This window comes from Mya arenaria, chromosome 7 (genome assembly GCF_026914265.1).
Source record: "Mya arenaria isolate MELC-2E11 chromosome 7, ASM2691426v1".
Taxonomy (NCBI): Eukaryota; Metazoa; Mollusca; class Bivalvia; order Myida; family Myidae; genus Mya; species Mya arenaria.
In genome coordinates, this window is record NC_069128.1 from 2,062,336 (window position 1) to 2,075,021 (window position 12,686).

Genomic DNA, 12,686 nt, shown 5'->3' on the forward strand with positions numbered 1-12,686 from the left:
TTAATAATAACCTCTTTTAATATTATAACCCTTTGAAATTGAAGAGTATATCTATATGATATTAATCATATATTAATTAAATATGTATTGCCACCATGAAACGAAAGAAATGGTTCTAAACAGGTGTTTTGTTTACATGTATTTAAAAACCACAATTGCTATCCTACTCTCAAACAGAAACTGAAGGTATTTGAAATATAATCGTTATGGTCAATGCACACGAGTTTGGTTATCAAGAACTTTGCTGTAAAAATGCATGTATCCGTTCGTTATGTTGAAGGAAATAATTTGAATAAAGTATTTTTAATTACAGGAGCTATATTTTGAACGATCTATCAATTGTTGGAAGACTAAATATAATCCAAGAAGTAATATAAGTGGAATTACAGAATATATGACGTCTGAATCGTCAACAAATTTAATCATAAGTTAATTGATTATAAAAACAATGACTGGAAGCAACACAAATGTCCCTTTTACAACATAAGACTAGTGTCCGGTCATTTAACCGAAAAGTAGCCAAAAAGACCCGCTGTCCATTTAATGGCTGTTCGGGTCCTCGTGCACAAGATAGCCCGTGAATGTCGAGTACACTTGGGTTGGCAGGCCAAATAGAGCAAACTGGATTTTGTCCCTGGATGTGACCTGTAAATATACAAGTTAAACGGCTTTTGCATGCGTCTGCATTTGAAACTGTTGTAGAAACATATACATTTGCTCGACAAAATTATACATATAGCCACACGTATGTGCAACACTTACATAGCTTTATGTGCTAAACAAGAATTGGAGTTTTGAAAAATTAACGGTCCCTTTTTTTGCAATTCAATGTGCGCACTAAGGTTTTCGTCAAAAATAGCACGTTTTACACGTGCAGTAACGCCACGATTTGCGTTAATGATACATAGTGTGTGGGGTTTTTTTTCATTATGTCCTTTGTCTTGACCGTTTACTTCCAGTTGGATGAACAGTTATTGCCGTTTCGCCGATGGAAAAAGAACAAGACAATAATGAACGTTTTACAGTAGAATATACCTGGATTATATCCTGCTTGCGAAGTTTGAGCATGACAGTATTGCTCCCGACAGTGTGGGAATTGTATCCGCTGACACCGACCACTTTTTGGTCATTGTGCTTGAGGTCCAGCCACATAACGGTGTCTTTGTTTTGGGAGTAGCCGTGGAAGTGGAAGATGTACACACCTGAATACAAATAGTCAAAAGAGTATGACTACGTCTATATTAACTAATTCGCGATAAAGTTCGACTTTACTTCGCAAATCAATTTTATCTTTAAGATGCCCGTCGGGTAATTTCTCAAACAGGCTTTTAAAATGGTCGAGTTGAGATGCATAAGCGACTTTCTGCAAAATGCTTGTTATATATCTGAGCCGGTATGCATAAAACATTTTAAGTCCGTTCCTAACTTAAGTTGTTTTTTAAGTTAGGTATCTCACGTCAGAGGTAAACCAATACAATCTTTAGATTGGAAGTAGCTATAAAATCCGAAATGACACTTGCAAAAAAAAACAGAATATGTAACAGTGTTGATTCTGTACCAAATTTGGCCAATGAGAACGACTGTGCCGTGTCATGTTTATAAGGAGTATTGTTATCTATATACAATTTATCCAGAAGAATAGAGAACTTTACAATTGTCTTTGTCTTTTTACTGCTTTGTAAATCAAGTAAGCATCTTTCAAAAGTGCTGTTTGTATCAAGGGAAGTAGGCCACCCTTAACATTATGCATGGTTGATTAGAATGACTTCCCTTGTTTCACTGAGTCCGTCGACCTTCAGTGATTACTATAAACATGGATAGACACATTGCATGATTTACATATATTCAAATGCAAAGTAGCCAACCCGATGCTATTGGTCAGTGGCGTTATTTCATTGTGAAATCAACAAATCAATAACTGGGTGGCAATTAGCATATGAGTTGTTCTCTTGTCTATAAAGGTAATTGTAGAATCATATTACAAATGATAAAAAAAACACTATTGGACGTTTCTGAAAGTGCAGATATTCCTCAATCAAAAGTGTACAGGTTAGAATGGAGAGAGTACTAATTACACGAAGCAAGCTGTCAGACACAAACACAAAGAAAGTTTGTGATTGGAGGAGGCTGTGCTTTATGAACTAACTAGAGTCATTTACCGAGGATAGGGAAAGTGGAGATGTCCATATTGGGATTGTATCCGTTGAGGTTGTCGATATAAATATCCGTTCATACCTGACCATCCTTTGGTGGAATAAAGACAGGCCCTTATAGTTACATTTACCTGCGATAGGACATGTGAAGATGCCAGTATTGGGATTGTATCCATTGTAGTCGTTGATAAAGACCTGGTCATACACAACTGTATCGCCATCCATCATGTATTGTGTGCTCGTCAAACCGGCCGAAAATGACACTGACCGGTCTATGGCGGCCCCGAGAACTGAAAAGTGTGTTCATATAGAAGTTTAATGTTTAGAGTAGAACAAATGTGGTGACAGTTATCAGTGTGTGAATACCACGTTATAAATTACGTCATATATGCTACGTCGGAAGGCAAATTTTGCTTAAAATGAAGACTTAAATCAAAGATAACTTTCCTTTTACTACACCATTTTAAATAAAACAAAGGACAGTCTATGCCGCTTAAAGAGCCCCGCCTTCGTTTCTTAATACCGAAGTTTAATAAGGTGACTAGTTTCATCAAACACTTCGATAAACCTGTTTCCAAATTAATTTTTTGACAGTGCGGCGTCAGGCGGCCGTGTTGTGAAAGGTTTTTCGAAGAGTTATAAGAATCTCACAATCAAACTCTGGTAAAAGAGCGAATCGGGGCTCTGTAAGCGGCGTAGACTGTGCTATGTTTTATTTAAAATGTTGAAGAAATAGTGAAATTATCTTTGTTCAAAGTCTTATTCGAAGCAAAATATTGCCTTCCGACGTAGCATTTAGGACGCAATTTATCACGCGGTATACACACACTGGTTATTATGCGATATGAATAACCCTCGAGTCGAGACACAGTTGAATGAGATAACAACTGATGTAAGTGCCTTGTTGGTTGTCAGATTTGCGGTAGCATTTGATCTCTGTGTCAATAAACGGTTTTTTCAACCTACAAATCGTTTCTAAAAACATTAATGTGGTATATCCTGATTATATGATTAAGGCACTGGCACAGTATGTTTCTAGTACAATACATTCGCCATTGAGACTATGAAATAAGACGAGTAGACAGTAATCCAGATATAAAAGATAGACACAAGGTTCAAGCTCAATTTATTTTCTAAACTCACCACCCCACTCCCTTTTATTGTAGAGGAAGGGGAAATTGTCATGTGAAAGGAAAATATCAATTTACATCCAGTTTTCTTTGTCGGAATAGAAATTAAATCCCTACTCTTTAAGTATTATCCTAAACCCTGTATCACCTTATTCTACCATCCTTCACAGCAGCAGTATGCTTTACAGTTAATGGCGTTTTTTGGTCCATTACGAACGTCAACTTTAATTCTTGGTATACCAGCTTTAAATGTATATTGATAAATCTACACATTTTATTCAATGTCCTGATCTAAGATCTATTTCTGGCATTAAAGTTTTCGTAGACATATTTTGGTTGTTTGGCAATGCAATACTGACTACAACTGATTACTTAATTATGACTATATGATTGAAAGTGCTTACATCGTTATGATTTTGTAACTGCATGTGCTTACTTTATTGTACATTAAAATACTGCACTGAAATTCAGTTTTGTGTGAGTGGATACAACAGCAATAAGTAGAAATAAGATATTTGAATAAAAAGGCTCATTGAAGTTTACGGTATCATTTAAAAAATAATTTGTACTTCGTAGTATTTTCGCTGACCGTTTCAGTTCGGTAATGCAAACATTTGTTAAACGATCTCAATTTAAGAATACTTTGAAAGACGCCTAATGTAATGTTTTATTTTAGAGTTGTTCAAAAAGACGTTAAAGTTCAAACGATCACCACATCCGTCCACTTTCAAATACGTGAATAATGCTTACAGTTAAAGGCTAGTATCTATGTCATGCTTATTTGTAAAGAAAAATACCATTGCACGGTATACTGCAAAACTATATCTGCGGTATTCGATGTTCACGGAATCAATATTGATATATTTAGAATGATAACATGACCCTCATGTGATAAAGCGTTTCAAGTTTGAATTGCGTATATTTCGAATGTTAGCAGTTATTAATGCGCATGCTTTCGATAACTTTCGCGCCGTAGACCTATGCAACTTTCATCGTATGAGATAGGTTTCTTCCCTTCGCTAACGTTCCTCTTGAACGCTACGAGGTACCATTAGTACGTATGTAATTACATTATATAGTTCGCGTACATTTTCAATATGAGCGGCGCCTCGTTATGCGCATGTTTTCGAATACTTTCGCGCCGTGGACCTATGCATCGTATGCGATAGGTTTCAACCCTACGCTTACTTACTACTTGAACGCTATGAACTACCATTATTACGTATGTAATTACATTGTATTTTTCGAGTACATTTTTAATGTGGGCGATTCGTTGTGTACATGCTTTCACATACGTCCGCGCTATGGGGCCGTATTCAATAAGCGACTTAAATTGAACTTAAATTTAAGACTATAAACTAAATGTTTTGATTGGTCATTTATATTTGGCTGATCAATAGGCTGAATGGCATCACTGAGGCATGTCTAAGGATAAGGATAAGATCAATATTGAATACTAGCCATGCACCTATGAAATGTTTACCGTATGTGATAATGTTGTTCACTACGCTTACGTACTGCTTGAAAGCTATGATTTTATGCCATTAATATATATGTTAAAGTATAAAGTTCGCGCCGTGGACCAATGAAACTGTCTCCGTATGCGATAGTTATCTACACTTCGCTGAAATACTACTTGAACGCTACGAACTACCATTAATACATTTTAGATATATAGTTCGCGCCGTGGACTAAACATTACGAACTTGCATTAAGACTGGCGTTACAATATATAGTAACAAAAAATACATTTTTTTTTTATTTAATAAGCAATATCAACCGGCTCGTGCTCGACAATTTTATTTTCATAATGAGCGTGTGAATAAACGAACACGATATGTTTTACATTGTTAGTGCTTGATGCCATTATAGAAGACTGCGGAATATCATCGCATATTGGCGTGCAGCAACAATCCTAACCTCTTATTAACGCCTTTATTGAAAAAGACATAGTTTATGCGTGTCCCTGATCACGTTAAACAAATCAAAAATAAAATCAGTAACTTTATTTTAATACCTCGCAATGATAAAAAATTGATATGTCACATTCGTTTTCTAATATGCAATTTAACACTTTGAAGATCAATTGATGTCAGTTTATCACTTTCTTTTTCGGAGGCTAAACTATAATTGATAATACTTTTTGAGCAGACAGACAGACAGATAGACAGGAAGACAATACACAAACACATACCATGCAGTATGACCTTATAATCATACCTAGTGCATTATTCTGGTGGTCAAAATAACACTTATACTAATAACACTAATAATACTATGGTTATGATGATATAAAGAAAACATACCTTGTGTTGAAATAAATAAGACACACGAAATTGCAGTTAGTGTCGACATGTTTGCTTTTCTTGTATGTCCAAGGGTTTTCTAAAATGAAGAAAACGCGTTTATAGATTAATGGTTTCTAACTAATAAAAATATGCCGATGATGCGATTAAATAAAAATTATAATTAATCATCTAGGATGAAAATGTCGTTTGCACTTTTTATTTTATATCACTTTTATTACGAAAGTGAAGCAAACAAGATAACCATATGCCTCAGGAATTAGCAAAAATGTATTGTTTTAATATTTAACAGAATTACTTACTTTGCGATGAAATTGCAAAGTTTCTTAAATGCTAATGTCCGTAAAGCAATCACTGCCTTATATACGAGTGGTAACTACAATTAGGAATGCGCGCGCAGACAATCTACGGTATCCAAAATAAAACTAGAAACATATCATTTAAATAATTTAAGTCTAAATTTAGCAATGTAAATGTCAAATGCTCCAGCCTTGACGTCACATGAGCATTTTTATGCAATCGGTTAACTATTTGACGAACATGTGATGAAAAAATGTAATATAATATTGACCCTGTCAAAAGCTGCACCTAATAAAGCCGAATCGTCGAAGAAGTTAACCCACACAATTTTAGAATAAAATGATAACAAATGTAAAATACCTGCTTTATATCAGACCCTTGCTAAGTTGATCATAATAACAGACTGGCATTTAGCATACCATAATCCCTGCCAATGTTACATGTGTCCTTTTTAGTAACCATAAGTTAAAAGGTTCAGATAAGTGATAATAAGTGAATGCATCTGCAATAACATCTATATATACGCGTATTTGAACAGTTTGATTCAAATGTACATTTTACGAGTTGCTGTTTATTATAATAAAGACCCCATCGAAAGTAAAATTTGATATACTCTTATTCTGAAAATACTATATTTGTACTCCAAGGGAAGGAGGCGAACATTTTCTATGTGCCTTTTGACTTAATGTAACAACGAACCTTTTTGCTTTCTTGAGAGGGTTGACCGTCTGCATTATATGAAATGTTAACCAAATCTTCAAGTGCAACTATAATAACTAATTCCAATGACTAAACTGCATTAAATTACTTTTTTAATATATTAACTTAGCCTTATGCATAACTATAAACTGGCCACACGCATTCACCTGATCTAAAAATAACCATAGAAATATGGAGCCACGCAAATGACTACGTAACATACCCATATACAGTCGACATCTTACCACTACACAGCAAAAAAATATGTTTTGTGAGAAACGCAATGCAGCGTGTGCAAAAATTTACCACAGTATAGTTGCCAATTTTAACCACACCATGATATATTTTTTTAATGACGCGGGTCGAGTGATTCATTTTCATATCAGCTTGAATGCATTCCTCTGCACGACACGTATTTCCATAGCAATGGCCCTGCATGGTTGCTGAGTGGCGAGCATAGTTTTAAACTTAAATACATTGCTTAAGAAAAATGCAACCTGCTAATGCACATGTTAAAGAATATGATACAGTATAGTTTGTCACTAACGCCATAAGACACGAATATGTTTTCCGGCATCCAAATAGGCACAAACAAAAACTGTCTAATCAGATAGGTGATCAAAGTCAATTATAAGATTTCAGTCTGAAGGATTAAGATCGTAAATTTCTTGGCGTAACCCCGTTTTAGCGCACACTGCATTTCGTATAGATCATAGCCGAAACGTAATGGATACTTAACAACTAAGCAGGGTCTAGGACTCAGCAGCAAAAGCAAAAAAATGAATAACTAAGAGAACACGGATCAAGATCAAAGGGACTCGTTCATAGATTTCATGTCGGCAACATTTGAAGTACATTCATTCCGTTACGATTTGTCTAGTATCACTGTTATATCGTAGCGCATACTATGTCAGCAGTAAATGAATCATACCGCAAACTTAGCTTAACTTGAAAAGAAAGTTCGCCAAAGTCTTGGCGAACGCCACTTTGAAATTACTAGATCAGACCAACGTCCTAGACGCTAAATCAGAATCCACATAAACGAAATCAGTTATAGTGCAAAGATATTAAAACGGAAGGAACAGCAGACTACCGGTTTAAATCAAGCGGAAATCGAAGTGCCAACCGAGACGCGGTTAATATATAGCGGTCAACGAAGCGAACAACTAAGAAACGGTTAATACGAGTATATAGCGGTCAACGAAAGAAACAACTGAGAAATGTTTAATATCTATCGGCAAACAAAGGTAACAACAGAGACACGATGAATATCTAGTGGTCATAGAAGGGAAAAACAGAGACCCGGTTAATATCTAGCGGCAATCAAAGTAAACAACAGAGACAGAATCGATTAATATCTAGCGGCAAACGAAGGGGAAAAACGGTTAAAATCTACCAACATACGGAGGGGAAAAGAAAAGATATGGTTGATATTCAGCGATGAACGAAGTGAACCGCAGAAAGAACGTTTAAAATCCTCCAACGTTCGACGGAAACATCAGACACACGGATGATATTTAGCGGCAAAACGGGGGGAACAACAGAGAAACGGTTAAGCGATGGAAATTTTGCTTTTAGCGTCAAACAGGTGCCTTAAAGAAATCATTTTAAAGGATTCGAATCAGTGGTTTCCATTTTCGTTTTTAATAGGGATGATGAAGGTGGTTCTATATAAAAAAGGCGATGGATGCTTGTTTTACAAATGATGCATTTCTCGCCTGGTAACAACCGATTGACATAAATACAGACAAGCTTTCGCGGATCAATATTTCCTAAATCTTTCATATGTTGTACAACCAAATTTAAATCGAGTTTGCAGTGCATTCAGTCTGTCCTTTGCCCTAGAACACATCAATTCAGTCACAAAAGTTTAGTGGGAGTGCGTCAACCCGTTCGAAAAAACTCGTTTGTTTATCTTACTGCAAAATGATGATAACAAAATGCTATTTTTTATGGAAGGGATTATCCGCCAGTTAATGCATGCTGCATTATGACATTTCTCTTTTTAAATTGCTAGTGCATTCGATTAAATCGTAAGTGCCTTCATGCAATTGCTTCGTTCGTGTTTGTAATGGACTACCGCATGTGTCTATGACTGTGTACAACTTTTAGTTTACTACAATTTATTGCTTAGTGTCTACGTCTAAAAGATCAATGACAGATGTCAAGTTTTTACTTTTAATTGACTATTGTGTACTAATAAAAATACAAGAGTACAATTAAACTTCTAATAGTATTACTTATAATATTTATATAATGTAATAAGACCATTAAAAGCTAACTTAATTATACATCAATCAAACATAGCAGTATGCATTTACCAATACGCATGTAGACGATAACGAATGCATTTAGACGAACGCAACTAAACGAATGGAATTAGGAGGGAGCCAGTAAATATTGGTTTCCTGCGCCAGCAATATTAAATGGAAATGGAAACCAAAGACTGGTACCCTTCTTATCCACGGGAGAGCACTCTCGCGACTTTTGCGATGGTAGCAGTCAAAAGTTTTCGTGCAGGAGCTGTCAAAATTATATCTAGAAAAGGTTATGTCTGACATTATCTGGACCTAAAAATATAATACTGCTAGATGCTATTTTCTGCTAATTATTTTTTCCGGGATGTTTTTATTCGGTACTGAGTTAGACACATAACCAAATTCTAATCTGCAGGATACCAATATTTACTGGTTCCCTTTTAATTCCATTCGTTAAGTTGCGTTCGTCTAGATGCATTCGTCTATCGTCTATATGGTTATTGACAAATGCATACTGCTATTGATGAATTTTAATTTAGCTTCCAATGGTCTTATTACAGTATATAAATACTATTAGTTATTTAGTATTTATAGTTAAGTTGTAGTTTTGTACTCAATTTAGTTATTTAGTTATTTAAATGTAAGAACTTGACTCATGTCATTTGTCGTTTAGACGTTAACACTAAGCAATCAAGTGAAGGCTTTTAAAGTTGTATACATAGACAAATGTGTTTGTCAATAACCAAAAGGCACGAAGCAATTGCACGAAGGCACCTGCCATTTAGACGAATGCAATTGCAATTTAAAATGAGAAATGTCATAAAGCAGCATGTATTAACTGGCGGGTAATCCCTTCATATATTTTATCCTAAAAATTCTCATTTGACACTTGGTTGTTTATTTGTAACTGATAAAATATTTAAAACAGTATTCGGAAAGCGTAGAATTAATAAAAAATGTTTGAATGCAAAATTGCATGCTTGTAATTACTACTATGCAAAGTAAATATAAACACAACGTGTTTGAGACAAGTTGAAGTGCTGCAAAAATGAATGATAAAGTTCACACCCTAACATGATATGCACAGGGACGGATATGACGTTTATTTGGGCTCACTGCATTTGTTTGCCCCATTCAAAAGACCACTCCACGCTTTACCCCTATTTTTATGTTTTCTTTTACACCTTGTAGATCTGACAAGTCAACACGAGACCCCTCTTTGAGACCGAAGGTCCTTCATAGCCATCATCAAGCGCTCCCATCTCCTTCCCGACCCCAGGAGTCTTCCTGGAAAAGCTTTGCGCGGAACTGTTGAACACCTTCGCGAATCACATGCATCTTCCCGCCTAATTCCAATGTGTAACACCAATATGAACAATCATCGAATAGAAACACTAGTACATTTTGACATGGGTACATATTAATACATTCTGCCCGTAGCAACGAAAGAAACAAAGGCTGAATGAATTGTTTCATAGAATGATACGGGATATCTTAAATTGATCAATGTGGTCGTTTTTGTCCGCATTCATTGCACAGAAGTCTTTTTAGGCATCTATGATCCCTTTTATTTTTCACGTATTAGGGACCATGGGGTCGGGGCAATTCCCATGGGCCCTTATATCATTCACAAACAGGTACATTTCATACAGTTTACATGCTATTATCAAGTAATAAACATTATGGTCGTTTACAAAATAACAATTTGAACAGCATTAGACAGGAATGATAAGGTATTTATTGTAGAATTAAATATTGAATAGTATAAACATGAATTATTGCTGAGTTACCGATGTGTTTACTTTGCACATGTGTATTATATCTTATCTCAATACAAAACTTTCAAATCACTGCATGCAACATTTACTACGTTGGCTGAAAATAAATTAATACAAGTTAATGAGCTATTCGCTATTTTTATCCGCAAGACTTTTCGATCAGAATTATATTTAAATCAACTCGCGCTTAGAACTGTATCATTTCACAATGGCTAAAATGTATCATGACGAACCTCAGAAGTATTGCCTTTGCCTGTATATGTATTTCTTTTTTTGAAAACGAACAACTATTTGTCTTTGAATTTCGTCAACTTACTCCATGACAGAAAATCAATATTCCTTATATGGCAGATATAAATATCGTTATACAGATGGTTGCGTTGGTCGATAACATTTAATAAACCCATCTAAACCAATATAACTCAGACATCATCCCAGAAGTTAATAGCGTTTATACATTTAACAGCCATCTTGTCACACGATATTCTGACTAGAATTGCAGACTGAAGCATGAATCGTCCAAACACATATGGTACCAACTTTACCCGGTTCATTTCGATCGATTTATTCAGCAAGCATCTATACCAGTTTTTGCAAGTATCTTTTACATGTGCCTTTGGGTTAAATTTTTCCACCGGAACCACATTAAAGATTCTTATATTCAATACGTTCTATGGCGGTAATCGAATAATTGATTGTCAAAGCCATTTTGATGAATGTGATATCTTGAGTAGTGTTCTTGTGCCTGTTAACACGGTTTATATCTGATGTCTTGATTAGTGTTCTTGTGCCTGTTAACACGGTTTATACGCTTTGTCACCGCAAACTTAGCTTAACTTGAAATGAAAGATCGTCTTGGCGATCGCCGCTTTGAAGTTACTAGATCAGACCAATGCCCTAGTACTCTAAATCAGAATCCACATAAACGAAATCAGTTATAGTGCAAATATATTAAAACACAAGGAACAGCAGACTACCGGTTTAAATCAAGCGGAAATCGAAGGGCCAACAGAGACGCGGTTGATATATAGCGGTCAACGAAGCGAACAACTAAGAAACGGTTAATACGAGTATATAGCGGTCAACGAAAGAAACGACTGAGATATGTTTAATATCTATCGGCAAACAAAGTTAACAACAGGGACACGATGAATATCTAGTGGTCATTGAAGGGAAAAGCAGGGACACGGTTAATATCTAGCGGCAATCAAAGTAAACAACAGAGACAGGGTCAGTTAATATCTAGCGGCAAACGAAGGGGAAAAACGGTTAAAATCTACCAACATACGGATGGGAAAACAGAGAAAAGGTTGATATTTAGCGATGAACGAAGTGAACAGCAGAAAGAACGTTTAAAATCCTCCAACATTCGAAGGAAACATCAGACAAACGGATGATATTTAGCGGCAAAACGGGGGGAACAACAGAGAAACGGTTAAGCGATGGAAATTTTGCTTTTCGCTTTAAACAGCTATCTTGAAGAAATCATTTGAATGGATTCGAATAAGTGGTTTCTATGGACGTTTTTAATACGACTGATGAAGGTGGTTCTTTAAAGAAAACGCGATAGATGCTTGTTTTACAAACGATGAATTTCTCGCCTGGTAACAACCGATTAACATAAATACAGACAAGCTTTCGCGAATCAATATTTCCTAAATCTGTCATATGTTGTGCAACCAAATTTAAATCGAGTTTGCAGTGCATTCATTCTGCCCTTTGCCATAGAACACATCAATACAGTCACAAAAGTTGAGTGGGAGTGCATCAAGCCGTTCGAAAAAAATAATATGTTTTATCTTATTGCAAAATGATTATAACAAAATGCTATTTGTTATCAAAAAAATTCTCATTTGACACTTTGCTGTTTGTTTATAACTGACAAAATATTTAACACAGTATTCGAAAGGCGTAGAATTAATAAAAAATGTTTGAATGCAAAATTGCATTATTGTAAATACTGCAATGCAAAGTAAATATAAACTCCTCACAACGTGTTTGAGACAAGTTGAAGTGCTGCAAAAATGAATGTTTAAGCTCACACCCTAACATGATATGCACA

The 12,686-nt window shown here is 35.5% G+C and overlaps 1 protein-coding gene across 1 annotated transcript; it reads right to left on the reverse strand.

Annotated features, from left to right (window-relative positions):
- LOC128241728 (complement C1q-like protein 3) lies at positions 1 to 5,959 on the reverse strand. Its single transcript, XM_052958785.1, has 5 exons — positions 5,892 to 5,959; positions 5,590 to 5,668; positions 2,285 to 2,443; positions 1,036 to 1,202; positions 1 to 645 (listed from the first exon to the last, which is right to left on the reverse strand). Exons 2-5 carry the CDS (start codon positions 5,636 to 5,638, stop codon positions 541 to 543), a joined length of 480 nt encoding a protein of 159 aa, XP_052814745.1. The 5' UTR covers positions 5,639 to 5,668; positions 5,892 to 5,959; the 3' UTR covers positions 1 to 540.
- Between the last annotated feature and the right edge of the window lie 6,727 nt (positions 5,960 to 12,686).